The 27674-nt window shown below is 43.2% G+C and overlaps 2 protein-coding genes and 1 long non-coding RNA gene across 4 annotated transcripts; 2 read left to right on the top strand and 1 right to left on the bottom strand.

The window, feature by feature from the left end:
- Positions 1–19: 19 nt before the first annotated feature.
- Positions 20–13929, bottom strand: LOC129176636 (uncharacterized). Of its 2 annotated transcripts, XR_008569485.1 has the most exons (4): positions 9782–13929; positions 9528–9696; positions 9371–9448; positions 20–1221 (listed from the first exon to the last, which is right to left on the bottom strand). It is a non-coding gene; the product is annotated as an uncharacterized LOC129176636 (long non-coding RNA). The 2 variants fall into 2 exon arrangements; XR_008569484.1 differs by lacking the exon at positions 20–1221 and having other exon boundaries at positions 8886–9448.
- Positions 6119–14975, top strand: nfatc4 (nuclear factor of activated T cells 4). The gene is made up of 13 exons (XM_054766871.1): positions 6119–6638; positions 9538–9704; positions 9789–10295; positions 10367–10542; positions 10719–10881; positions 10948–11048; positions 11200–11301; positions 11375–11562; positions 12856–12996; positions 13108–13163; positions 13247–13373; positions 13660–14352; positions 14455–14975. The coding sequence occupies exons 1-13, from the start codon at positions 6446–6448 to the stop codon at positions 14526–14528; spliced, it is 2688 nt and encodes an 895-aa protein (XP_054622846.1). The 5' UTR covers positions 6119–6445; the 3' UTR covers positions 14529–14975.
- Positions 14976–17483: 2508 nt separating this feature from the next.
- LOC129176634 (leukotriene B4 receptor 1-like) lies at positions 17484–27198 on the top strand. Its single transcript, XM_054766872.1, has 5 exons — positions 17484–17671; positions 20887–21466; positions 25924–26124; positions 26193–26236; positions 26310–27198. The coding sequence occupies exons 2-5, from the start codon at positions 20888–20890 to the stop codon at positions 26569–26571; spliced, it is 1086 nt and encodes a 361-aa protein (XP_054622847.1). The 5' UTR covers positions 17484–17671; position 20887; the 3' UTR covers positions 26572–27198.
- Positions 27199–27674: the final 476 nt, after the last annotated feature.

The raw sequence follows: 27674 nt of genomic DNA, 5'->3' as shown, positions 1-27674 counted from the left end.
AACCTTGTCAATTGGAGTGTGAGTCTTATCACTAATGACACATCTCTTCCAAGCACAGATACTGTAAGTAAATAAAAGTATTTGTCACGATCAACCGATTGCTTCGCTTGTGATACCCGGTGCATGTCTCCACAATCAATCAATCTAAACATTTATGGCTGATTATTATCGATACAGGAGTCTTTGACCGGCGAATCGGAATCATCACCTCAAACCGGATATCAGGTCGCATTGGGTTAGGGTTTGTTGGAGATGAAACTCTCCACAACCTAATAGACGTCTCAAGGACCACTCTGTTAAATCTATTTCACCGTTCATTTAATTGCACTCACTAAAGCAGGTGATTTTAATGATCAACACCTTCAGTTTGAGGGAAGGAGCTCATCAATTAAATCACCTGCTGAAGAAACTGGTTGGAGAGAAAACCTGCAGCGTCTCGGCCCTCCAGGGCACGAGTTTGACACGTGCTCTACAAGAAGTACTAGAATTAGGAACCCATGTATCTACATTCAATGACATTCACAGTGGACAGCACGAAAAGACAGCACGACAGGAAGACCTCAAAGTGGAAATCTTTAGCTATGAAAACCACAAATGATTGGGTTGGAGTATGGTATACATACTGTATGCACAACAACAAAGGATGAAGGAATTTCTTGTCCTGATGGCACTTTTTGACTGTTGCGACTTACTGTACACTCCAGAATGCCTTATAGTCCGCAAAACACGGTAGTAGGATTTTCTACAAAATGTACCCCATTGCAATTGGTGTAATAAGGGCAAATGAGAGTTTTGTGGACAAAATGTGAAACACTTTTTGAGAATAAAAAAAGATGCTGCTCTTTTAGTAGGATATCTTACAAAATGTGGCACACCATTTTTTGGTGTAAAAGGGATGCTACCTGTTTAAAGGGATGTCCCACAAAATGTGAAACTTTTTTTTTTTTTTAGTTCTGATCAAATTTTACAAGGCTTTTCTACCACGACAGAACACACATTTTTAGTGGGATTTACTACAAAACCTAGAAAAATCTGCCATGTGTTCCAGAAGCTGTTGGTCTGTTCTTGTAGTCATGTCACCAGTCACCAGAAGCTCCACAGAATAAGCTGCATGTAAAGTCAGCGATGCCTGCTTTCCACCGCAGGGTCCACTGGGCTGAATCGGTCCAACATGGCCCCAGATGTCATGGTACAGCTGTCCATGAGAGGACGGGGCGGGCTCTGTGGTGATGGATTTTGTAAACAAGCAAGTATAAATAGTTAGCAAAGAGCACACGCTCATGTCAAACAATAAGATGGATTCAGGTTAAATGAATGGAACAAAGCAGGTGAGCTTTTAAGATGATATTATGCACACTTTTGATGGTTTGGAGGCAAAAAGATTAAAGTAATGAAATGTGCAGACTTGTTGCTCAGACGGTCACCAAGGTAACAAGAAGCTGAAGTGCAGACATTTGTATGGAAACACATAGTTGAAATATTGATGTCCTGTAGGGGGTCATAAATTTAGCTCTCTGCAACAACTACAAGAACAATAATAGAGTGAAACAGACACCTACAAGTGAGCATTATTCTTTGTAAAGGCATAAAGAGCACGCACTTAATGAAGTGGCCAAGAAGTGTGAAACTTTGGCAGTCATGCGTGTTAAAACTATAAAGTCATCGGTAGAAAGGAATTGACGTTGAAAGTTGTTCGGCATTCTTGGAGTCAGCCACAAGAGGGCGACATACTGACAAAGTGGATATGCAGTGTGCTTGTGACCAGAGGCTGTCAGAGATGTCCAAATTAGCGTCATAATGGATGGAAGTGGATGGAAACGTCGCACCATCCACAATCACATCAACTGAGCAGATAATTGGAGACACGCTTTGTTTTTTGCTTTCTTTCAAGCCAAAATCTCACATTTTCACAGCCCTGAAACTTTCAACTTTGGATAAGAAGGAACAAGTCTGCCCCCAAAAAGGTAAAATTAGTCAAAGTCTAATTCCTCTGCCGATGATCTTTACAAACGCTTCAGACATTACTCTCTTACTTACTAAAACAACTCCACACACACATTTGAACACCACTTCTTTTCCTCCTTATCCAATGCAATTTGGTTTCAGAGCTCAACACTCCACAGAGACTGCTAATTGTTTTTTCATAGAAAATATCAATGAATTGCTGGATAAAGGTGGTGGCGTTGGTGCTGTGTTCCTCGACTTGAAAAAAGCTTTCGACACTGTAAATCACAGTGTCAAGAATGGCGTGAGCCGGTGTAGGATCCCTAATGCAGAGGAGACACAATCCAATGTGTAACAAAAAGGTTTTAATACAAAAGGTGTCCTCACAAAAATAAAATAATCAGTGTCCAAAATGAAATCACAAAGCAGATATACTCAAAACCAAAACACAAAAAGGCTGGCAGGGAAAAACTACTAAGCAGGGGACTAAAGACACCGTTGGAAAAACAAAGCACCGCTGGAGAAGTTAGGCGTGAATCAGGTACTTACAAAAATAGAAAACCTAAAAGCCAGAAAGCAAAATCACAGATGAAGGGGAACCATGAAGCTGATCGGAGCAGAGAGCGGGTGAAGCTGGAGGTACAATCTGGCAGTGAGTGAGTCCTGCCGCCATGCTTAAGAAGGCCAGGTGAGTAATTAGTTGCAGGTGTGCACCGGCGGCTCTTCCTCTGCAGGACAGCAGTGCAGTGCAACAAATGGCAGACAGGTGGTAGCAGAGCGACAAACAGAGAACATGACACACATAATATTGTTGACCAAACTAGGCAAATTCAACTTTTCTTCAGATGCAATAAAATGGATAGATTCATATTTATCAAATCGATCACAGTCAGTCAGAATAAGTGGCTACCATTCACTTCCGCTTCCTCTGTCCACTGGTGTTCCGCAGGGTTCCATTTTTTGGCCTTTGCTATTTTCAATCTATATAAACGATCTTCTGTCAGTCTGTCACAATGTCCTCCTTCAAATGTATGGAGATGATACCATCATTTATAAACATGGTAAAAGCACAATTCAAGTAGGTGACAAATTGACACAGTCCATGGTTCATGTCTCGGAATGGCTAAACCACTCCTACTTAAAATTCAATGTAAACAAAACAGTTGCAGTGTTTTTGGCTTCTTAAAGGGTCACTGACCTGAGTTTTCAACTGTGCTTAAATACTGTGCGTTCTATATTGTTTGTAGTTATGTTCTACGTTGTTCATTTTTTTTTAAAGCGAATGTTAAATTAGTAAAAATGACATTTTTGTATGTGGCGGCCGCCATTTTGCGTCTCAGCTTCAAGTGATGTCGGCGAAGGCGCATCTTAGGCAGAGTAAACAAAGATGAGAGAATGGACGAGACAGAAGATGTTTACAGTGATTATAGCAAAGGTTTGAGCGATGTGTCATTAGTTTTCAAGAAGGAAGAAACATCTGGTGATGAAATAGAGAACTTGCATCACATGGAATAAAGCCGTATTTATTCAAACCACCGACAATGGGACTATACGTCTGATGCTGAGGTGTCCGCAGACAAAGACATGGAGATGAAGGTTGGTCAGCTTCAAACACAAAATGGTAAGTGTAAATTACCTTGGAGTTGCTTATCCTACAATTATTGTTTTAAATCGGCTTCTTAATGAGTGTAAAGAGCCCTTTGGGGCCTTTTTTATTGTGTTCCCCCAGCCCCCCCCAAAAAATATCTTTGTGAAAGTAAGTTTCATAACATGTATAATATTCTGAACGCTTGTCGCTATGGTGGCATAGTGTTTACAATACAATATGTAAATAAGATATCACTTGCTGTGTTCTGTGTAGTATAGGAATAGCATCCAAAATGCATTTATACCGTACTTTAAAGCCCAATTCTTCTTTGTAAAGGTGTTTCTTCATAGCAGTCTTCAGTTAAATGAACGCGAGGCGGTGGTCCATATCACATACAACAAAATTAGCACTTGCTTCGCTGTCCTGACACCCATAGCTCCACCCGGAGCTGCTCACGGCATGTGTTCGCTTACAATGCACCGTCCTCGGCCATGACGGGTGGCTCACTCCACGCTATACTTTGGTTCTCCTGACAGCCACAGCTCCACCAGGGGCTGCTCACAGCATGTGTCTGCTTACAACAATGCACCTTCATCGGCCACGGCGGGTGGCTATCGTACTTGCTTCGCTCATTGTAGTCTAAACCTTCGTTTTTTGGAAAAGAAAAGAAACTTACAGTATCACTCGGAGACTGTGAACAGCCAGCGGCAATACGTCTTGGCATGACTACTATTTTGATGAAAAATATACCGAACAAAGTCGATGAGCTAACTCTAGTGTTTGTTTACTCTGCTAAAATGAGAGCTGCCCCTACGCTGTCGACGCCCGTTTTCTGACGACTGCCGAATAACATGGCTGCCGGCGCGTACAAAAATGACATTTTTACTAATTTAACGTTAACTTTCAAAAAACAAACGTAGAACAAAATTACAAACATTATAGAACATATTTAAGCAAAGCTGAAAAATCATGTCAGTGACCCTTTAAGTGTAAAAGTAATAAATTCGAGGCTAACTGGTTAACTTGCTAGCAAGCGGACGTCACAAGTCCCTGCAGCATAAGAGTTGTGCAATGTGTTGTAAACAATAACAGGAGTGTCAAGGTGACTATAGACGTGTTATTTCATGTCTGCAGGGCTCTAATTATGTTAAAAATGGTCACATGCCACATTCCCTTAGTTTGTGCCTCTGTCTTCTCCTTGTTTGCTTTCTGTTTCAGATCCCCTGGTCCCGGCTGGAAGCAGAGCGACTGAACTCACCCGAGGTTGATTGCCCATCCATCTACTTATGCTGACTGTTGACAGCTGGGGGACACCGGATTAATCCTTCTTGCACGCCACCACACTGGTGCTGCGTAATAGTTTCGACTCCCCTAGCCTTGCTGCCTTTTGTAGGCGCGTTCAGTAGTCAGCAACTTCAGCCAGGCCTATTTTTGATTCTCTGTTATTCATGGTGCTCTTGCTTTTTGTACCATCGCTCTTGGTTAAATTTGTGGACTCAATAAATTGATTTACTCAACTCATCTGCCTCTTGCCTCCGGGGTCCAGACTAAACCTGCCCGTGACAAAAAACATATTTAGAAAGTCTTAAACAGGTTTTCCTATGCTCTGCCTATGAAAATATTCCATTTTTAACATTGAATTCTATATCGCAAATTTCATTTGTGGCCACCGTAGGTGCAGAACCAATTATATATTATATACATATATATTATGTGTATGTGTGTGTGTTTGCATGAGCTTCACGATGATGGGTGTAGCTGAGATGAAATCTGTACATTTTCTGATCATACATTTACAATTTTTTTTATACACTTGGATGGATTCATGTTTCTGTCACAGCAAGAACCCGACTGATTTTGACCAAGATGTCTATCACACAAGATATTGGGGATCAACGGTCAAATTAGTACACTTTCACCTTTAAGGGGTTATTGTTCTGTCAGGGCAAGAACGCTGCTGACTTTGACAAAGATTCCTATTGCTTTGCAAAGGTATTGGTGCCAAAATTCCTGAGGTCAAAGGTCACATTAGTATGTTTGTTTTTCTGAAAATCTACGAAGTACATTTTTTCCATCATACTTGAAACTTTCAAGGATCATTTTTTGCGACGTGATCCCGATGACAGCAAGAAGATGAGGAAGTGCGACAAGAGCGGCAAGGGACGGGGCCTAAAGAGTTGGTCTGAGAAGGGGTGGTGTGGGGGGGGGCAAGGGAGTGTTTATTTAAGTTGTACGTCTCTTGACTGAGACAGAGTGCAGAGGATAATGAGAAACAGATCTTTGGCTGAGGGGGAGGAGGAGAGCTCATAAAAGGGGAGGTGGGGAATGAGGAAAGAGGGCGGTGAAGGAGGAATGACAGCCAAAAAAGGGGGGAGTGATGCATTCAGGGTCCACAGGAAATACTGTGGGTCCTCTTCCAGGCCTGGTGGTCACTCTCTCAAATTGCAGCTACTTTTCATGACCATGGATCATATTTGGATTCTTTTGGATTTGGACTTGAGGGGTGTGAGAAAATTGATGAGACAGGAGGATGAGGAGTGACGATGATGTGAGGGAAGTGGTCTCGGGGCGGGGCTTTGTGGTGATTGACAGGGAAGGGGGCTATGGGGAAGGAGCTGCAGAACCCACCCAGAGGCAATTAAGGGTAAAGGACGACAAAAATATTTGATAAACTTTTTCTTCCCCCTCCTCTTCCTCTCTCTTGCGTGAGGATGACGATGGAGGGAGGATGAAAGAGAAGACTGGGACATGTTGAGAACAAAAACAACCATTCATCCTGTTTGAAGAACAAGAAAAGGAGCGGACAAGTTGCAAGATTTCTTTCGCGTCATGACGCACACTTAAAGATAACCCCCCTCCTCTTTTTTTTAGAAAGAAACTTTTTTTAGGACTCCTTCTGCGTCCTCCTCGCCGATGGGGGCCGCGCCGGGCTCCGGCTGGGAGGAGGGCGAGTTCGAGTTCAAATTGGTATTTGAGGAGGACCAACCGCGGCCGGGCCGGGGGACGCCACCGGTTCAGTCATCCATGCCGGAGAAGGGCTCCGTCGGCCCGGAGCAAAGCGAGGTGGAGCCCGCTGACAGCAGCAGTAGGGGTGGAGGTGGTCGAGGTCAGTCTGGAGCATTTTTCTCATAGTTAGCGTGTGAAAGACCTCCGGGTGGTCTGACATGCATGGGAACATACGTGTGTGTGTGTGTGTGCTCATGCAAACAAGCGCGGACCCAATGTGGTTCTAATCAGTGCGTGTGAGTTAAGAGCTGCCATCTGGGAAGGAAGCTCAACCTCTGCGGACTGAACAGAACACTCTCACCCCCCTCACCCACTACAAACACACGCACGCACACAAAGTGAAGTTCAGAAGGTGACACATTCCCACTTCCGTGATTTTCGGATTTGACTGAAACTTTAAGATTTGTTGCCACAGTGCTTGTTTTTACTGAACAAAAATGGCAGGCACTGGCAAAATTCATCCTTGGACAAGTACAGTACAGCAGAACCCCAAAATTTGAATGATGGTCACACGATTTAGAATTAGAACTACATTTTGTGTAAAAATGCCTCAAAAGTCGCATAAAGCTTAGGCGCTTGAACCGCTGTCACATATGGCGTCAATTCAGCGAGTATGGAAGGATTAACTTTTTCTTTTTCTTTGTGACACTTATTTCAACGCTTTGCTGTACAGTGCTTTGCTTCTTTTTACACTTGCAAGACACCTAAGGGGTTTTAAAATGCGATGGGGAGCGACATATCTGCTACGCAAATCACCTTTGTCATTCAACGTGAAGAGACAAGAAAGTCTATATTATTTGAACGTTTCATGTTTGTATGTTAATGTTAAGAGTTAACTTATTTTTACACTTACATAACACTTAAAAATGGTAATAGTGTTCAAAGTAAGACTTTTCATGTTGAAGTTGTCGGATTTTTGCACATCAATATTGATGGAGGTTAACTTATTTTTACACTTGCATGAAGTTAAAACAAATGTTTCATGTTGAAGGTGTGGGGGTTTTGTATCTTAATATTGACGGTGGTTAACTTATTATTACACCTGCAGTATGTTAACACTAAGACTTCATGTTGACGTTTTCAGGTTTTCGCAACTTAATATTGGCGGTGGTTAACTTATTTTTACACTTGCATGAAGTTAAAACAAATGTTTCATGTTCAAGGTGTAGGGTTTTTGCATCCTAATGTTGACAGTGGTTAATTTATTTTTACACCTGCATAATGTTAAATCTCAGACTTTTCATGTTGACATTGTCAGGTTTTTTGTGTCTTAATATTGACGGTTCTTAACTTATTTTTACATTTGCATGAAGTTAAAACAAACGTTTCATGTTCAAGGTTTCGCGTCTTAATATTGACAGTGATTACACTTGTTGGACAGTCAAGAATTTTAAAATGTGACTTTAAACACTGCCTGCACTGTTCACAGTTAGATTTATGATGGTTGCAGTTTGTCCCTGGAACAGATTATTCCTATTTCCATTGTTTCCTATGGGAAAAACAGTTTTGACATCATCCTGTAATGGATTCTGTTGGACTTAAGAGGTACTCAGAGTCCAATAATTTGCACTATGGTGTACATTAGTGTAGATAGAACCTTATGGGACACAAATGGACTCCTACTTTACCTATATTTCTGGAAACGTCGTCATCCTGTAAATAATACTGCAAACCTTAGGAGTTATTCCAAATGAGGCTTGTGTCCTCGATACAAAGTTCTTGTTTAAAAAAAAATGCAGCACAGCAGCTTTAATGACTTGGAAATATTTAGTGTTGCCAGGAAACATTTGAAGGTTTCTTTGTTTTTCCACCTCAGCTCGTAATTTTATTTCTGTTGTGCGACCACGTAAGCGGAAGACAACACAACTCTATCGGTCTGAAAGCTTGATGTGAACATAAAACGACAGGAAGTCGCCGCGCCAATCATCCAAAGTCATTAGCGGAAGATAATTGGCTCGCAGAGCTGTGTGATCCAAATGTACTTTTCAATGATGTGGTTTCGTGTAAAAGTTTGTTGTTTGGGGAAACTCGGAAAAAAAGGTGGTGGGGGCTGTTTAATAAATTGTTTCCATATGACTATGTGGAATTATGGAGCAGAAAACCAACTGTACTCTAAAATTGACTTATGAAAACAGCATAATTATTTATGAGACATTTATATCCGTCTGCTATAATCAAGTTTGACATGAGCGGGCCAGATTTTGGGGATATTATGTGCTATAAAGCTATTTGCAGCTAAACAATAGCTCCTGTTAAATTTTATTTGTACTCCTTCAAAATTGCAGGCAGTCAAACAAGACGCTAAAGGGGGCTAAGAGGATTGAGCAACAACTTTTATTGTGTTTTCGTATGGTGCACGACGACCAAAAGTTAGAATTAAGCTAACCACAATGGAAAAGCTGAAGTTGGACATCAGGTTAGCATAAAGACTAGCAGCAGTAGACCTTTACTATTACATATATGACCCAAGATCAGGTTTAAATAGTTCAGTGAAGCTAAGATAACTGGGTGTTGGATATAGCCCCATACTTCCCAAAATAAAAATATAGTATGTACTGTATTCCCGTTTGCAAAAAGAGGGGGCAGCACATGACCACTTCTAATAATCTTCAAATCCTGAACTTGCCAAAGCTGCCAGCTCATTCTGTTGAATTTTGTAATTTGTGAACATGTTGGACTAAAATGCCTTGCAAAAGATACCAACCGTGCCTTGTATGAAAAGGTACCGTGAGTCGCTGGTATGGCATCAATTAGCTTTCACGAAAGCGAGTCAGACTGATGCACAGCTAATGATGATGATGAAAATGGATGTACTTGCCACATGATGTTTACCAAATTCAGTGGAGATATAATGAGGTTTTCTCATGCCAGAACGTTTCCAAAAGGCAGTCGTCATCGTGAGGCTTAAACCTGGAAAAAAAAGCTTACTGATGCGAGGTTGTATTACGACTGGAAGTAAAAAATATGATGAACTGATGATTTTTCTTACCAATAATCAGGTACAGACAGTCACCTTGCTGCCACTCATGCGGGCCACTCCATCCGCATCCCCAGCCCCCCACCTTCAGCCAATCAGAGGGCTGGTATGCATTCCCCGCCTCCACGGAGAGTGATGGTCAAGGAGTTCAGCGGAACCTACGAGAGCCTGCCAGCGCGCTCTGTTCAGGTAAGAAAGAGAAACTCCTTTTGGTTTCTAGATTCTAGATTCTAGTGAAGTCCAACAAACAGGGAAAGAACCTGCACCTGTCAGGTTTCAGAGTCCCGTGTGGTGGAGTGTCCCAGCATTCAGATTACCACCATCTCCCCTGAGGATGACCCAGCACCCTCCAACTCCTGGGACATGGATGGCGGGGGCAGGTGGGACAGGGAGCGTCTCTACCTCCCCTTGCTGGACCCTTTCACCTACAGAGACAGATGCCCAGGCTCGCTCAGCCCCAGCCCCGCCTCCAGCCCCTCCTCCCGCGGCTGGCTCAGTCCAGCGTCCAGCTGGGACTCCCTGCTGGCAGAGGAAGAGGAGCTCAATGAGGCCGCGCTCCATTTCGGCCTCTCGCCGTCCTCCAGGCCGACTTCGCCAGGCGGTAAGAAGCGCAGGAACTCGCCCCTTGCCTCTCCGTGCTCCTCCCGCAGGGCAAGTTATTCTGAAGAGCTTCAGGGGGGCATCGTGGAGGGAGGAGACTCAGGCCTTACATCACAAGCCCCACTCAACAGTTGTGAGCTCAGCATCCCGCAGAAAACCAGGAAGACGTCTGTGGAGCAGGTATTCGTGACACATGAGTTAAGATGTTTTACTCTCAAAAGTAATCTCAATCAGACTTCTTGCTCCCTTAGTTATCTCCAAGGGAGGTGGATCAGGAGCAGTCCCTGACACCCAGCTCCTCCTGCCCGCTTCCAGAGACTCTACAGACCAGGAGAGAGCCCCCCACTATGGGTATGGACTACCTTTCGGTGCCACCTGCTGTGGCTTGGGGTCGGACACGAACCAGTGCCCACAGTCCTCTGTTCAGGCAAGTCACCATCCTTCTCCCAGGTCCCATGTTGACAATAGTTGAAAAAGTGTGCCACCATATGGTCGACTTTAGGCAGCCTATTAATATGGTCATTTGCTGCCTCCTACTGGTTTAGTGGGTCTGATGTCTTGGCAGACATGGCAGGTATAACCTTGTAATACAAATTCGTCTAGGTCCAACGCCCTGCCGCCACTCGACTGGCCTCTCCCCTCCCAGTTTGATGAGTATGAGCTGCGCATTGAGGTGCAGCCCCGTCCGCACCACCGGGCCCACTACGAGACTGAGGGGAGCCGAGGAGCTGTTAAGGCCATTCCGACGGGACATCCTGTCGTCAAGGTGACTTGCCAGTATAGTCTGAACCAAAGACATGTAGAAACCATAATACAGTAATACTCTTTGCAGCTGAGCGGATACACCGAAAGGAAACCGCTTTCCCTTCAGGTTTTTGTCGGAACTGCAGACGATCGATCCATCAGGCCACATCCTTTCTATCAGATACACAGGTATTGGGCAGTTGCTTCATTTAGTCCTTGGGAAGTTCTTGGGATGAGAATCTGATCTCAGAGGTTTTCTGGTTTGGATGTGGCCAAGAACAAAATAGAACAAGAGCCACTTTGACTTTGGTCAGTCAGTCCTTCACTGGTCTGTTTTCAGGGTGACTGGAAAAATGGTGGGCACCACAAGTCACGAGCGCATCCAGACAGGCACCAAGCTTCTGGACATCCCTCTTAACCCGGAGAACCACATGACCGCACTGTGAGTAGACTGGGGTTCTGTTTTAGAGACAATGCTGATGTGGTGATAGTGATACCACTGTTGAACGCCACAGCATCGACTGCGCCGGGATTCTCAAGCTGAGGAACTCAGACATTGAGCTGAGGAAAGGTGAAACCGACGTCGGGAGGAAAAACACACGTGTCCGCTTGGTCTTCCGCACCCATCTTCCTTTGGTGCCCCCTGCTGCCCCGCCTGGTCGGGTCTTGGCTCTCCAAGTGGCCTCGCTGCCCATTGAATGTTGTGAGTGGCCACTTCTACGTTATAGGCTGGATGGCGACGACATACCCGTCTAAACCAGGGGTCGGCAACCTTTAACATCAAAAGAGCCATTTTGCCTCCTCTTCAAGTAAAAAGCTGCAAAACATCACACTGCTTATAAACTTGTAAAAAGGGTAATCTTTTTAAAATGTTACCTGTTACAACCACAAAATTCAACAACAGAAGTGCGTCTACATGTGTAGGCCTACTCTGAAATAATTTAAACACTTAACTCTGTAAATCTTACAGAGTGTTTCCCATATTTGTGTAAAATTAAAACAAAACGTAACCAAGTTTAAGATAAAAAAAGGTCCATCAGTGTTCACATATCTGCACATCAGTATTGTTTGCTCAGTACCGTTTATGCCTGCGCTTGATTGTCATCAATAACCATTCTATTGGTCCTGTCCTTGACTGTTTCATTTTCTAAATAATTTTCTGTTTATTTTTTAATTCGGAGAATAGACGCTCTGTTATTTTTATGAACGATTCTTTCATGTATTCTCCATCTGTGCTCATCTCATGTGCAGCCCAGTATTGCCAACTTGGCGATTTTTTTCGCGAAATCTGGCGACTTTCCAAACCCTCTTCATGACTTATTTTCTCAAAAGCGACAAGTGACAAATGTAAAGACTTTTCCTGATATCGCTGGGAGATTTTTCTGGTATTTGGAGACGTGAAAGTGAAAGCACGTATTGTTCTGAGCGGTGAGTGTACAGTCAGTCGCCATGGCACACTGTCTGCCTCTCTTGGCGTCACCACCTCGGCTATTAGCGTGTCACGGGCTCCGAGCACATAGCTACAGCACGCTTATAAAACACATTGCCATGCTCCCGTTTTACAACAATTACATTGTTTTATTTTACTGCGCAGTAACTTGCTTCAGACAACTCAAAACTCCCTCACCTTATTTTCTATCTCACGCAGTGAGACTCTCTGCGTACACTAGCCTACCTCCCCCTCCCTTGCTCATCCAATCAGCAGTCAGAACGCAGTCTAGATGCATTCATGGACTTGCGGTGAGTCGGATATTTTACATTCATTTCCAGTCCTTCAGTGTAAAAAAAAAATCACTGCAGTTGGCGAAGGGAGCCGCAACAAGGAGGCTGAAGAGCCGCATGTGGATCCGGAGCCGCGCGTTGCCAATCCCTGGTCTAAACAGTTCTTTTATACAGAGTCTGTAAAAAAGAACTGTTTACAATGTATGAATGATAGACCAATTTAATCTTATTGGATTATATTTCATACTGATTTTTTGTGTTCTCCTTGTCGCAGCCCAGCGGTCAGCGCAGGAGCTGCCCGTCATTGAGTCGGTTAGCCTCACATCCTGTTCGGTGGAGGGTGGCGAGGAGCTGTTGCTGAGCGGCACCAACTTCATGCCCATCTCCAGGGTTCTTTTCATGGAGAGAGGTACTGGTAAGTGCTCACTGAGGATCCTCTCCATTGTTGTGTTGTAATGTAGCTACTGCCTAAACTGGTAGCTGTAGAAATCTAGGTAAATAAAGTGTTTTCTTTCCAAACAATCAGATGGGAAACTTCAGTGGGAGCAGGAGGCCCATGTGGACCGTGACAACAGCAATGAGGTAGTTTTGGTCCACTTTTTAAAAAGTAGTTTTCTGCTCAGTTCTTTTTTCTTCGGCATGAAAATGATTGCTTCTCCCTCCAGTGTTTGCTGTGTATGAGGGTACCGCCCTACTGCGACTTGTCTGTCAGTCGTCCAGTGTCGGTCAGTCTTTACGTGTCCAACGGGAAGAGGAAACGGAGCAGCACTCATTGCTTCAAATATATCCCCAGTTAGTATCCGCGTCACTGCACCAACAAATCTAACATGACCATACATGGGAATTAACCCTACGGCTCGTTGGCTAATTGGATATGTTTCACTCCTTTTCATATTTGGAACCATTACAAATGCCATACAATTTCCTAAGTAACCCCAAATACACATAAATGTTTGTGCTAGGGAGTACGCCATGTGCTAGTCCATCTGCCCATCCGCTGGTCCATCTGCCCCTCTGTGGTAACCTGTGAGAAAAAGTGCATATCTAATTACTCACCAATTTGTCTTTATTCGTGCAGTCATGTTCAAGGAGGAGGATCCTCTACTGTCCCATCCCTTGACCTTACCTCTGGAAGGGGGTCACTCCAGAATGAACACCGGCCTCCAAGTGAGGGGTAAACCTGTGACAGATGAGCAGGCAGCCCTCGGCTTCCACCTGCCCCCCTACCCCTCCACCTACTCTCCTCCGTGCCCAAGCCTGGCCTACCAGGAGGAGTATGGCGCTGAAGCGGCGGTGGATGATCCCAGCGGGTCGTGCCCCATCATGTCCGAGCATCATCCCAACTTTGAGAACCTAGAATTGGGTTTTACCGAGCTCCTCCCCCCTCTGTACCCCCGCGGTCCTCAACCTCCATCCCCTTCCCCCTGGCTGGATTCCCCCTACCTGTCCTCCTCCCCTTCTCCCTCCCACTCCTCCTCTCTAAGTCCGTACCCAGCCAGCAGCCCCATCTCCACCTCCCCTCTGCCTCCAGTTCCCACTCCCCCGTGCCCCCAGTACTCTGCTTATCCTCAGGAGATGTGTCCCTCCCCTCCCGTCCACCTGAGCCCTTACCAGGACATGTGTTCAGCACCCTACTCCCACTATGAGAATTGGGAGACCCCAAGGAGGGTGCAGGGCATGGGTCACGAGGATGAGAGGGATGCCAAAGTCCAGGAATGTCCTCTGGAGTTAAGCAGCTCTGCCACCATGCACCCCATCACTTTTGAGGAAGGTGAGTGGAAGCCAAGTGATGCAACTTCATTTTTTTTTTTTTTTTTTTAGGAATCTTTAGTTATTTTTTTCACTCCCACTTCCTGCTCTGTTTCATCCACAGTGACGGAGTACATCGGGCAAGACTTGCAGTCTTACCCGCTTGCCTCCCATATGGACAGCAAACAGCCACACTGATCATCACTCAGCATCATTCCTATTGTAATGCACTCGCTATATAGCACAACTTCCTGCTTCTTTTTATTTTCCATTAGCAGGACACTGTTTTGATATGATTTTGGCCATATAGGTACAAATATGCCTTTATTTGTTTTTCTATAAAGGGAAGCTAATGTTTTTTCAATATAAATTATCAATGAAACAAAGCAGATTTCTTGTCTTGTTTTTATTCACACAATAAACATTTGGAGCAACAATTACTGCGCCATAGGCCACAAACGAGTGCTTAGGGGCAATTTTAGTGCATTAAAATAAAATATATACTCTGTATATTCAGGCCTCAGATGGGAACCCTCAGCAGAACTCTCAAGGTTATGAGGTGGAAGAACCACATGAACATAATGAATTGGACTCATGAGTTACATCATCAGTATTATGTTATTACTTGTACTAGATGAGGCAATTTGTACAATGAATGTTGAAATATGCTTTAAACGTGTTGAAATTTAACTAGCAACCATGAGGTTGAGAGGTGCGACCACTCTTCGACCTGAGCCATGCCATTGTGCACAGACTATACAGCATTACATGGAATGTTAAATGTAAAATGAATGTCCACCAATAGGGGGCGACATTGAACTTGTCCATTCATTTTCAATGGGAAAATGTCAGAAAATATTGAATTATGGAAAATGTATGAATTTTTAGAAAAGTTCTCATGGATAGCCAACATATTGAATAGATAGCCTTGAATGAGCTGAACATTTTGGTGTTGGAATGGTTTGACGCGGCTGAGAAATGTGTGAGTAGTTAGCGTACAAAACCGGTGGAATTTTTAATGTTAGATTGAAAAAGTGGTGAATGACTGTTGATGTATCAATATGTTGAATGATTACACGAGGACTGAGGATCAAACCAGTAACCATCGGGTTGGGAGACCACCTGAGCCATGTCACCCTGTAGAATGGCAGACTCAAAATGGCGGAATTTCAAATGTTGGAAAGTAAAAATGCAGACTGAATTGTCACGGTCCATGACTTGAGTTTGATTTATGTTCTGTTTAATGCCTTTAGTTCCGGTTTCATGCCTTTTTTTTTTTATAGTACGTTTTTGCTCCGTCCTGGTTTCCTAATGAGTTACCTTCCTGTTCTCAGCACCTGCTGTCAATTGTGTTTTGGATTATTTAGTTCAACGGGTAGCGTGAGCCGTCGTCGGAGCATTCATGAATGCTTCAGCTCTACAGTATGTTGTGGAGCAGCATTAATAATTATAATTAAAAGTATACTTTTACCTGCACTTTGGGTCTCATCTCTCGCATCCTTGGGTCGTGGCCAAGAAGTTGAATGATTACAACAGGATCGAGGCTCAAAACAGCAACCATCAGGTTGGGAAACAACCACTCCATCCATCCATTTTCTATGCCGCTTCTCCTCATTAGGGTCGTGGGGAATTTGGAGCCTATCGCAGCTGACTTCGGGCGAGAGGCGGGGTACACCCTGGACTGGTCGCCAGCCAATCGCAAAGCACATATAGACAAACAACCATTCACACTCACATTCATACAGTACCTGTGGACAATGCATTTTTTTGGAATGTGGGAGGATACCAGAGTACCCGGAGAAAACCCGGGGTGAACATGCAAACTAAGAAAATGGTACACAGAAAATGGCACACAGAAAATGCCTAACGGAGATTCGAACCCATGTCGTCCCGATCTCCAGACTGTGACTGTGTGGCCAACACTAGACCACCGTGCGGCCAAAAACAACCACTTACCCCATAGAATAAGGAGAATTTGACAGTAATGGAAAATGTACAATGATGTTCCACCAGTAGAGGAATACTGTAAATTGGCCATGCATTTTCAATGGGAAAAGTGTCACAGAAAATATTAAATTACAGTAAATGTGAGCATTACGGAGGAAATAGCAAGCGTTTCCTGAATGAAGTGAACATTTTACTGTTGGACTGGTTTGAATTGGTTGAGAAATGTGACTAGTTAGCGGCCAAAAAATGAGGCGTAATAAGAAGAAGAGGAATAAATTTGATGTATATTTTATATACTATTGTATAATTCTGGTATTCACCAAAGTTCACTAGTTAAGTAAAAAAGACAAAAGGAGCAACAGTTTGATTACTACTTGGTGGAAAGCAACATTCCTGGCTTGTTTGAACTGGTGAGCGTGTACCCTCTATTATGTAATCGTGAGTGTGTGAGACAGAAAGCTTGAGCAAGTGTTTTAATCACACAATTTCTTCCCCTTAGGGAACGTTTGTCTTGCAAAAATAAAATTTCCTAATGTGCATGATGCAAATGCCGCCAGGATCTTTTCCCTAAATCTTAGGACATACGGTACTCATAATAATAGAAAGAATAATGAGGAATCATTCATATCAATTATGATATGAATATGAATATGAATGTGAATGCAACCAAATATTTAATTGTATGATACGACTATGATGAGTGAGATAGATAGTTTGGTGACCTTATTAGGTACAAAACAGTAGTTGTACACCACTACAAACCACAATAATAAACATATTGATCAATTAATAATAATACCTAACAACAACTAATAATCTCTGGCAGGGTCAATCCAAACTCAACATTACCGACTGCGTAATGGAAGATTTGTTTTTTAAAAAACCTTAATACTACTGTGGCCCGAGAATGTATGAATCAATCAGTAAGATAAAGTCTACTACTGCGCTGCTTTTAATGTTAGTAATAACAATAAAGTTATCTTGATTTGCATGAACATACTAGTACAGTTTGACCTTTGCTATAATTGGTCAGCAGGGGGCGATGCTGAGGTTTTTGGCCGCACTGTCATGGAGTTTAAGTTTGGACTAAATAAACAGAGGGTCATCTCCTGGGTGATTGTTACATATAATCCCTTTAACAGCTTGCTTTATAAATACTTGACTGAACCAAGACTGACATTGAAGTAATAGGCGTCATGACGGGTAGGGAAAGTAAGGCACGCCTCTGCGCTGTGTGAATGCAGCATGTTGCAGCTTGTGGGGGCAGGATGTGATTCACTTTATGATGGACCGGCCTGACAAAGGGCGTCCCACAAGGGAGCAGACAGATAAGGGAGCAACACGCGAGGAGGAGAGGAATATTTTCAATTTGACATACATCACATCCTGCAAAGGTCAGTGACCCCACTCATCTATATATTTGAAAGAAATTAACTGTAGCTTGACTTGGTCTTTATTATAAACCCCTAATCCTCACCAAGTGGCATTGCGTAGGTCAAGTTTAGAAAACACTCTGGCCGAATGCAAGGAAGAGAATGCTGAGTCCATGAGAGGAAGCGGATAACGGTTCTTAACCATAAATTCATTAAGACCCGATAGCCAATACATGGATGTAAAGATTTGTCCTTTTTCTAAATGAAAAAAAAACCCTGCTCCTAGCGGTGAAGAAGAGGGGGCCAGCGGCCAGCGAAGATGAGATGTATTTCTTGAGTGCCTCTTGTTCCGGGCTAGCCACGTTATACAACTTAGAATTGGGTAATGGAGCATCGAGAAGTAGCTTGATGGCCTAATCATAAGCCGAACGGCCAAATCCATGAGCTCATCAAGGGTTGCCATATCGTCCTGCGCGGCCAGTTCGTCCTTAATGTGAGAGTTGAGGCCCTCGTTAAAAATGCAGCGCAAGGCCACCTTGTTGTAGCCGCTCTCGGCGGCCAGCAATCTAAAGTCAATCGAATAAGCAGCTACTGAGCGCCCCTTCTGCTTAAAGTCGAGTAGACAACTGCCTGCCCCCGTTCCTCTTACCGGGTGATCGAAAACGTTTCTTATCGCATTCAAAAATACAGGAAGGGAAGAACTACTACTAATGGACTGTTTTGTTAGGCACGGCGTTAGCCGGTGATTGGACCCCAATGCAGAGACGACAAAAAAACCCAAGGTTTTTACTGGGCAAATTCACACTAAATTAGAGATCAAATGGTGCTGCTGGAAAAAGCCAAGCAGGAAAAGGATCTAACAAAAATACTAGCAAAGTAAAAAATGCAATCAGCTAACCAAGAATCCAAGAACAACAAAAGGAGCTTCTGTAGTAAGCCAAGCAGAACAAAGTACTCACACAGAATGCTAGTAGAACAAGCGTCCAGAAAGCTAGCTACACACATGGAAGCGCAACACAAAGCAATGTTTGAGCAGAAGCTGAGTGAAGACAAGGTAACAATCGGCAACAGGTGAGTCTCCCAGCATGGCTTATGATGGCCTTATTATGATTGCCACAAGCAGCGCACTGCAGCAGGAAGCAGATAGGCAGAACATAACACAAGTAGTTGTAACTACAAGATAAAAGGTGGGAGCTGGGGGCGAGTCTGGATGTCATTATTACGCTGTCTAGATTTTGAGAGGTGCTAGCCAAGATAAAATGCGAAAATTATTTTTATTTTGATGAAGTCATGTCCAATTTTAAATTAACAAACTAAGAATCAAGTTTATTTGTAGTTGTAAACATAATTAAGGTGTTTTTACTCACTTTTTTGTCTCTCCTATGAGGTTCTGCTTCCTAAAAAAAGTAAGCCAGTCAGTATCTGGTGAGATCACCATTCGCCTCAAATACAATATACGAACACCAATCCAGAGCTCGCTATCTTCAAAATGCACCTGTGTGCGTTGTCCACGATATATTTAAGCATGCCAAGGTGCATTCTCCTGGCTTCACATGTTGCTTCCTGTTTGCTAGATAGCTTTTAACCCAATTCAACACTAAGCGTCTGATTCCATACCTTTCTTATTTTGTAATTAGGCTGCTGCGATTAATTGTATCGAAAGCTTTTGGCAGCTCCACCTCTGATTGGAGTGTGGGTCTGAAAGCTGCATAAACCCATCCACAATGTAACCCAGCCCCTCACCAGTGACAGAGCTTGGACACACACCTCCCTCGCCTGGCAACACCTCGCCTTCCTGGCGAAACACGCATAGGTCTCCAAAGTGTGGCCCAGGTGGCATTCGTGGAACTTAGCTCGTTGCAGAATTAAAATAAACAAAAACTCAGCAAAAATGAGTGGAAATATTTTAAAAAAATTTACTTTTTAAAAGTCATAATATTATGAGAAATAAAACAAAATAAAGCTGTATTTTTGGAAAATTTGGTAGGGAAAAAAGTTATAATATTATGGTAATATAGTAAAAATATTATGGGAATAAAATCATATTCATATGTTATATTAAAAATTATAAAATCATATTAAAAATAAAAGTATTTATATGCCGAAGTGGAAAAATTGTGGAAAAATTTTGAAAAAAAAATGGGAAAAAAAGATCAAAGACCGAAGTTCTTTTTCACCTGTATCACAAAGCTGAGATGCTGTTTTTTCTTGAAATATATGTAACCCGCCCTGTTTCGCACCGCCCGCACCGGGGCTCGAATACAGGACCTTCGTAATGGGAGGCGAGAGCGCTGACCACACGGCCAAACTGTCGACCGCGTGTTCAACGCAGCTCTTAAGGCAGAGGGAGGGAAGTTTACCAACGTACACTTGCACAGCCTCACAGGCTGGCATCCGTTACATATACTGTATGTGTATATATATATATACACATATATACATATACACATATATACATATATATATATATATATATATATATATATATATATATATATATAACTTTACAAAATATCAAAGTGGCACTTTCATTGTTCCATTTTTCAGTATGTGGCCCTTGTTGGAAAGCAATCATGGTGTGGCGATGTTCTCAAACCAAAATGTTCAAAAGTAATTCTGTGTCCATGTTCTGCAGTGTCATTCTAACTCATGTAAACATGAATGTGAAGTGCTGCTGCTTGGCGTGTTTTAGCATGCTGAGCTACACCAGCTGGCTGCAGGCTTTGTGTGAATATTTGCAAGGCGGCATCAGACTGATTCTTTAACTTTACTGTTTTAACAGTTTACTAGTATCATTATTATCATCTCACCTTTTTTTTAGTGATAGTTTCTTAGCATGTTGGCCACACAGTCAGGAGATCGGGAAGACCTGGGTTCGAATCTCCGCTTGGGCATCTCTGTGTGGAGTTTGCATGTTCTCCTCGTGCATGCATGGGTTTTCTCTGGGTACTCCGGTTTCCTCTCACAGTCCAAAAACATGCATGTTACGTTAATAGGGGACATTTTAAATAATTGCTGTATCTCACACTGAAAATGAAAGTGAAAGAATTTTCACCTTTCTCACCATCACCAGTCTTCCAGGTAGAGAAAGAAAAAAAATCACCTTTAATTGTTTCTTTTAAGCTTGACAACTTGTGCAACTTCTTAAGATTTGCATGCTCAGATGTTACTTAAAATAATAGTGAGTTTAAAAGATGTCCTTCTTACCTTGGACATGATGACCCCTCTCCTTCTAGCATGAATAACTTGAGCGACACCTTCGGAAGCCCCGTGGCCAGAGACAAGGACCCTGAGGACGACAGCGTGGTGAGCAATGACTTCTCCACCACGGTGGGCGCCGTCATCCTCGGCCTGGTCTTCTTGTTGGGTGTCCCCGGCAACCTCTTCATCGTGTGGAGCATACTGGCCCGCGCCCGCCGCCGCTCTGTCACTACCCTGCTCATCCTCAACCTGGCGTGCGCCGACGGCTTCCTCATGGCGCTCACTATCTTCTTCATCGTCTACCTGGCCAAGCAGTCGTGGGTGTTTGGCACGGCAATGTGCAAGGGCCTCTTCTACCTGTGCAACGTCAACATGTACGCCTCCATCTTCCTCATCACTCTGATGAGCGTGCACCGGCTGGTGGTGGTGGTCCTGCCCAGGAGGATTTCGGCCAGGCTCAGCAGGAAGGCGGTGAGGCACGTCATCCTGGGCATGTGGCTGCTGGTGGCCGCCATCGCCCTGCCCTCGTTGATCTTCAGAGACGTGAGGGAAGACAAAGATGACAGGAATAAGACCAGGCTGGTGTGTGCTCCCAACCACACGCTGCCAACCTATGTAAGCAACACAAAGATCATATTCACCCATTCATTCAGTCTCTATACTGCTCAGAGTGTTCAAGATCATGGGTGCCTGGAGCCCAAGCCAGCAAACATACTGTCTTTTTGTAAACATTAAAGGCAATTTGAGGTATTATTCCTACTTTATGTATTAATTTAGTTACAATTTAGTCTTCATCGAATTGGACCTACGTGTTTTATTAACCAATACTGAAAACAATTTACTACATAAAACACAAGTCACTTGAATGTTTTGGTAAACAAACACAATTTAAAGTTTCAATAAACCTGAAGTACAGTCGTGTGAAAAAGTGTTTGCCCACGTCCTGCTTTCCTATTTTTTTTGCATGTTTGTCACACTTAAATGCTTCAGATCATCAAACAAATTCAAATATTAGTCAACACGACTGAACACAAAATGCAGTTTTTAAATGACAGAGGAAAAAAATCTAAACCTACATTGCACTGTGTGAAAAAGTGATTGCCCCATCTGTTAAAAAATAACTTAAATGAGATTACTTGGATCTATCAATCTGGAAATAGCTATAAAGTCATTTCTGAAGCTTTGGGACTCCAGCAAATCACAGTGAGAGCCATTATCCACAAGGGGTAAAAACATGGAACAGTGGTGAGCCTTCCCAGGAGTGGCTGGCCAACCAAGATTTCCCCGCAGAGCACAGCAACGACTCATCCAAGAGGTCACAAAAGACCCCACAACAACATCCAAAGAACTGCAGGCCGCACTTGCCTCGGTTAAGGTCAGTGTTCATGACTCCACCAAAAGAAAGACACTGGGCAAAAACGGCCTGCATGGCAGAGCTCCAAGAAGAAAACCACTGCTGAACAAAAAGAACATCAAGGCGCGTCTCAAAAAACATCTTGATGATCCCCTATACATTTGGCAAAATACTCTTGTTTGTTTAAAAGGTTTAAATTTTTGGAAGGTATGTGTCCCATTACATCTGGCGGAAAAGTAATGCCGCATTTCAGAAAAAGAACATCATACCAACACTAACATATGGTGGTGGTAGTGTGATGGTTGTTTTGCTGCTTCAGGATCTGGAACACTTGCTGTGATAAATGGAACCATGAATTCTGCTGTCGGCCATCAGTTTGTGACCTCAAGTTGAAACCAACTTGGGTTCTGCAGCAGGACAATGATCCAAAACACACCAGCAAGTCCACCTCTGAATGGCTGAAGAAAAACAAAATGAAGACTTTACAGTGGCCTAGTCAAAGTCCTGACCTGAATCCTATTGAGATGCTGTGGCATGACTTTAAAGGGATAGTTCGGATTTTTTGATGTGAAGATGACAGTCCTCATCGGCAGTGTAGTCCAGTGATGAAGAACGTAGTTCCGCTTAGTTGCTGGGGGGACATTTAAGTCACGAGTTTGGCTTCTCAAAACAATATGCATTCAAAAGAGTAATACATTTGCATGACAAAAATGCCTTCTCCAAAAAATCTGACCTCACAAAATGCTCAGCGTTGTATTTGTCTCCCGCCGTATCCCTGCGCACTGTCGCCTGTGCATTCATGTGTATGTGATGAAGACGCTCACATCTTCTTCCGCTATGCAACACATATGTAAACAAGATGGCCACAACGGAAGAAGAGTGGCATTACCGCGAGTGTCTTCATCACATACACATGAATGCACAGGCGATAGTGCGCAGGGATACGGCGGGAGACAAATATAGTGCCAAGCGTTTTGTGAGGTCAGATTTTATGGGGAAGGCATTTTTGTAATGCAAATGTATTACCCTTTTTAACACATTTTTTGAGAAGCCAAACTCTTTACTTAAATGTCTCCAGCAACTAAGCGGAAGTGCGTTCTTCATCACCTAAATCCGACCAGAACTGGACTTCGGAGACCAAGTGGGGGGTAAGTCGCTGTTACTAGACTACACTGCTAATGGGGATGTCATACAACTTCATGTCAAAATATCCCAACTATCCCTTTAAAAAGGCGGTTCATGCTCGAAAACCCTCCAGTGTGGCTGAATTACAACAACTCTGCAAAGACGACTGGACCAAAATTCCTCCACAGCGCTGTAAGAGAATCATTGCAAGTTATCGCAACCGCTTGATTGCAGATTCCAGTTATTAGGTTTAAGGGGCAAACACTTTTTCACACAGGGCCATGTAGGTTTGGATTGTTTTCTCCCTTAATAATAAGTTTAATTTAAAAACTGCATTTTGTGTTATGTTTACATGTGTTTGATGATCTGAAACATTTGAGTGTGACAAACATGCAAAAAAACGAAAAGAAATCAGCAAACACTTTTTCACACCACTGTATTTGTTTTCATAAACTGTCAACACAGTTTAGTCTTCGACACACCTAATGTACAGTACATGTTTTTGAAACATTTAAGACAAACAAGCTCAGCATATACGCTTTCGTAAACAGGCAATTTAGTCTTCCACCATCCTGACACCAACAGCTACCGACAAATATTCCGAAACTTCAAAGGCAATTTGGAGACTTTGATAAACATAGCCTATCCCTTTTCCATCCATCCATTTTCTATGCCGCTTCTCCTCATTAGGATCGTGGGGGTATGCTGGCGCCTATCCCAGCTGACTTCGGGCGACAGACGCTGTACACCCTGGATTGGTCGCCAGCCAATCGCAGGGCACATATAGACAAACAACCATTCACACTCACATTCATACCTATGGACAATTTAGAGTCACCAATTAACCACCTTCGACAATTTTAAGTCTTTGACAAATCTAACGTATGTTTTACAAACATGTTAAACAAATTAATGAAGCTAATGTGAATTTTTTTGGCAAGCATTAAAATCATGTACTGTACATCCGAGTTATCGGAAACATCGAAGACAATTTAGAGACTAGCAAACCTAGCATATGCGTTTTTGGAAGCATTGAAGACAGTTAAATTATATGCACAGAAACACACCTACAGAGATACCTGTAGACCCGTACATTTACAAATCCACAGTACATACATACCCACATAACTCACTGATTTATCATTATGCTGTTATCATGGTTTTATTAGAGTGATGGTGATATCAGCAATTAGTTATTAAGTTATTACAATTGTGTGCATTACCGTTATTGCCATTCTCTTCACTATTACGGTTAATATTTTCATTACAACTATCATCACTAATAACTATGACTGTTTCAATTGAGTGTTATCACTGTGGCTGTTGTTCTTTTCTATCTCCTCCTGCTCTGGTCCAGCCGCTCCAAATTTGCATAACAATAAACATAAAATAAAATCGATATAACATGGGAAGAGTAGCTCACGCTTTTCCCTCGCCTAGCAAATCTGTTTAGCATATAAGGGCATTTAAGTCAACAATACTATCTGCCCCAATGTCTGGACAGGAAAGATTTTTTTTTTTTTTAAATATGGACAACGTAATTATCAAAGGCAATTTAGTCTTCAAGAATCTTGACATGCAACTTTTAGTCAACACTGAAGACAACTTAGATACTTTCTTCATCTCCAAGAGAAATTTACATTTCCAGCAGCTCTGCAAAAATGTCATAATAAATTTACACACTTAAAAATAAAACAAAGCAACCTAGGAGAGATAAGAAAAATAAGAAAATAGAATAAGAATAAATACAGAACAGATCACTTCAAATTCAAGTGCAAAATAATACATAATAAGGTAATAAGTCCAGTCTTGTGTGTGTTTTTATTGCTACCCCTCTGTTATGTTGAAAAGCTGCATGGTGTGGGGCAGGAATGATCGGCTCAGTCTTTCGGTTGAGCAGGGCAGTGATAGTAATCTGCCAATGAAACTGCTCTTCTGTTGGGAAATGATGCTGTGCATTGGATGATGTTGGTTGCCCATGATGGAAAGGAGCCTCCTCAGTGTCCTTTGCTCTGCCACAGATGTCAGGCTGTCCAACTCAGTGCCAATGACAGAGCCTGCCTTCCTCACCAGTTTGTCCAGTCGTGTGGCGTCCTTCTTGAAGTTGCTCCCCCAGCACACTACTGCACGCAGGAGGGCACTAGCTACCAGTCTTGTAGAAGATCTGTAGCAACTTCTTGCATATGTTGAAGGACGCCAACCTTCTGAGGAACTACAGAAGGCTCTGCCCTTTCCTGCACAGAGCATCTGTTGGCAGTTCGGTCCAGTTTATCATCCAGATGCACTCCTGGGTATTTATAGGTGTGAACTACCTCCACACGGTCACCTTTCATGAGAACAGGTTCTGGGTGTGTCCCGTTACTCCTAAAGTCCACCACCATTTTCCTGGTCTTGGTGGTGCTGAGGTGCAGGTGGTTTGCGTTGCACCAGTTCACCAAGTTGATCAGTTTTCTGTACTCCTCCTCCTGATACATCCCACAATGGCCGTGTCGGCCGCATACTTCTGTAAGTGGCAGAGATCAGGGTTGTACTGTAAGTCATATGTGTACACAAACGTGTGTTTTATGTTAAAAATGAACGTTATCGGTTGTAGGTGAGGTTTCAGTACTCCTTCGAGACGGTGGCAGGCTTCATCCTGCCCTATGCTGTCATCATAACCAGCTACGTCCTCATCCTGAGACGCCTGCGAAATACCAGGTTCCGCCGGAAGGTGCGCAGCGAGAACCTCATCCTGGCCATCGTGGTCATGTTCTGTCTCTTCTGGCTGCCCTATCACGTCATCAACATGATTCAGGTCTGAGTTCTTGGGTTTATCACATAGTTTTAGTGCTTTTCTTTGACTGTGTTATGTTGCAATCCAAGGTGGCAGCTGAGTGGTACAAGGAGGGATCACCCACACGAGAAACGTGAGTAGAGCAAAAAGATTTTTAAAAATTATTTACAAAGCCTACTCTGTATGACATCACTGTCAACCTGCAGATTGCAGGACATCTACCAGTTGAGTCGTGCGGTCACGTCGGCTCTGGCCTTCATCAGCAGCTGTGCCAACCCTGTCCTGTACACCTTCGCTGGCAAGTCCTACATCAAAAAGAATGGCCTGGCCTTCATGGCCCGTCTCTTTGAGGGAACGTCGCTGGACCAGACGGTCAACAAAAGGAGCCGGGCGGCGGAGAGGGGCAACATCGACCTCTGCAATGTGGACTCCAACACGGCCTCGTCAGGAGCGCAAAACGGGAAATGAGACCTAAAAATAACTGAAACGTGCTTCAATGTGAGCACACTAAAAATGAAACTGCATGAGGAGCATGGAGACTTTGGTTATGGAACAATAACCAAATAAAACACTGACATCGTTCTTTGTGGACTTGGAATAACCAAGTCACTTCATTAGATGCAACATAAGAGCCATATGAAAATGTCTGCTTTCACCAAGATAATACCTCCTTTGACTGTAATTAAAAAGCAAGCATCTTTGTAAGGCATGTTTGTTGCAGCTGTTGAATTCTAAGTTTATCTAAGGAAGTAACCACTTGGCATACTAGCATCAGTTTGGATTTTTTTTTATTTTTGGGGGTGTTGCTTGGAGGAAAAATCCCTCAGCAGGAGCTTCATGAATTATTCAACATGCTTGTCTGTGTACACCGTATGTTTGCAAAGGACAGTTTGTGTTGAATATTTAAACTGAATTTGTCAGAAAAACTCACAAAGTACACTGCTCAAAAAAATTAGAGGAACACTTCGAAAACACATCAGATCTAAACTGGCGGAAAAATGATCTTGAATATCTTTCCTGATAATAAGTGGGTGATGTATTAGTAAGAAAATGATGCCACATAATTTGATAGAAATGAAAATGATCACCCTATAGAGGGGGGAAATCAAAGACACCCCAAAAATGAAAGTGAAAAAATGATGCAGCAGACTGGTCCATTTTGCCAAAATGTCATTGTAGCGACTCAAAATGATTCTCAGTAGTTTGTGTGGCCCCCACGTGCTTGTACGCATGCCCGACAACGTCGGGGCATGCTCCTAATGAGACTACGGATGGCGTCCTGGGGGATCTCCTCCCAGATCTGGACCAGGGCATCAATGAGCTCCTGGACAGTCTGAGGAGCAACCTGGCGGTGCCGGATGGACCTAAACATAATGTCCCAGAGGTGTTCTATTGGGTTGATGTGGGGGCCCGTCAATGGTATCAATTCCTTCATCCTCCAGGAACTACCTGCATACACTAGCAACATGAGGTCGGGCATTGTCGTGGACCAGGAGGAAACCAGGTCCCACTGCACCAGCGTAGGTTTTGACAATGGGTCCAAGGATTTCATCCCGATACCTAATAGCAGT

This window comes from Dunckerocampus dactyliophorus, chromosome 2 (assembly GCF_027744805.1).
Source record: "Dunckerocampus dactyliophorus isolate RoL2022-P2 chromosome 2, RoL_Ddac_1.1, whole genome shotgun sequence".
Lineage (NCBI taxonomy): Eukaryota > Metazoa > Chordata > Actinopteri > Syngnathiformes > Syngnathidae > Dunckerocampus > Dunckerocampus dactyliophorus.
The sequence above is the reverse complement of the archived record's forward strand: the minus strand, read 5'-3'. Positions and strand labels throughout refer to the sequence as shown.

Bases quoted from the DNA above. Each gene is read 5' to 3' on its own strand.
- nfatc4 (XM_054766871.1), top strand. From the start codon at position 6,446: ATGGGGGCCGCGCCGGGCTCCGGCTGGGAGGAGGGCGAGTTCGAGTTC. The intron at 13,164-13,246 runs GTAGTTTTGGTC...TTCTCCCTCCAG, and splicing joins ACCGTGACAACAGCAATGAG to TGTTTGCTGTGTATGAGGGT. The intron at 14,353-14,454 runs GTGAGTGGAAGC...TTTCATCCACAG, and splicing joins CCCCATCACTTTTGAGGAAG to TGACGGAGTACATCGGGCAA.
- LOC129176634 (XM_054766872.1), top strand. From the start codon at position 20,888: ATGAATAACTTGAGCGACACCTTCGGAAGCCCCGTGGCCAGAGACAAG. The intron at 21,467-25,923 runs GTAAGCAACACA...TATCGGTTGTAG, and splicing joins ACCACACGCTGCCAACCTAT to GTGAGGTTTCAGTACTCCTT. The intron at 26,125-26,192 runs GTCTGAGTTCTT...TTGCAATCCAAG, and splicing joins ACGTCATCAACATGATTCAG to GTGGCAGCTGAGTGGTACAA.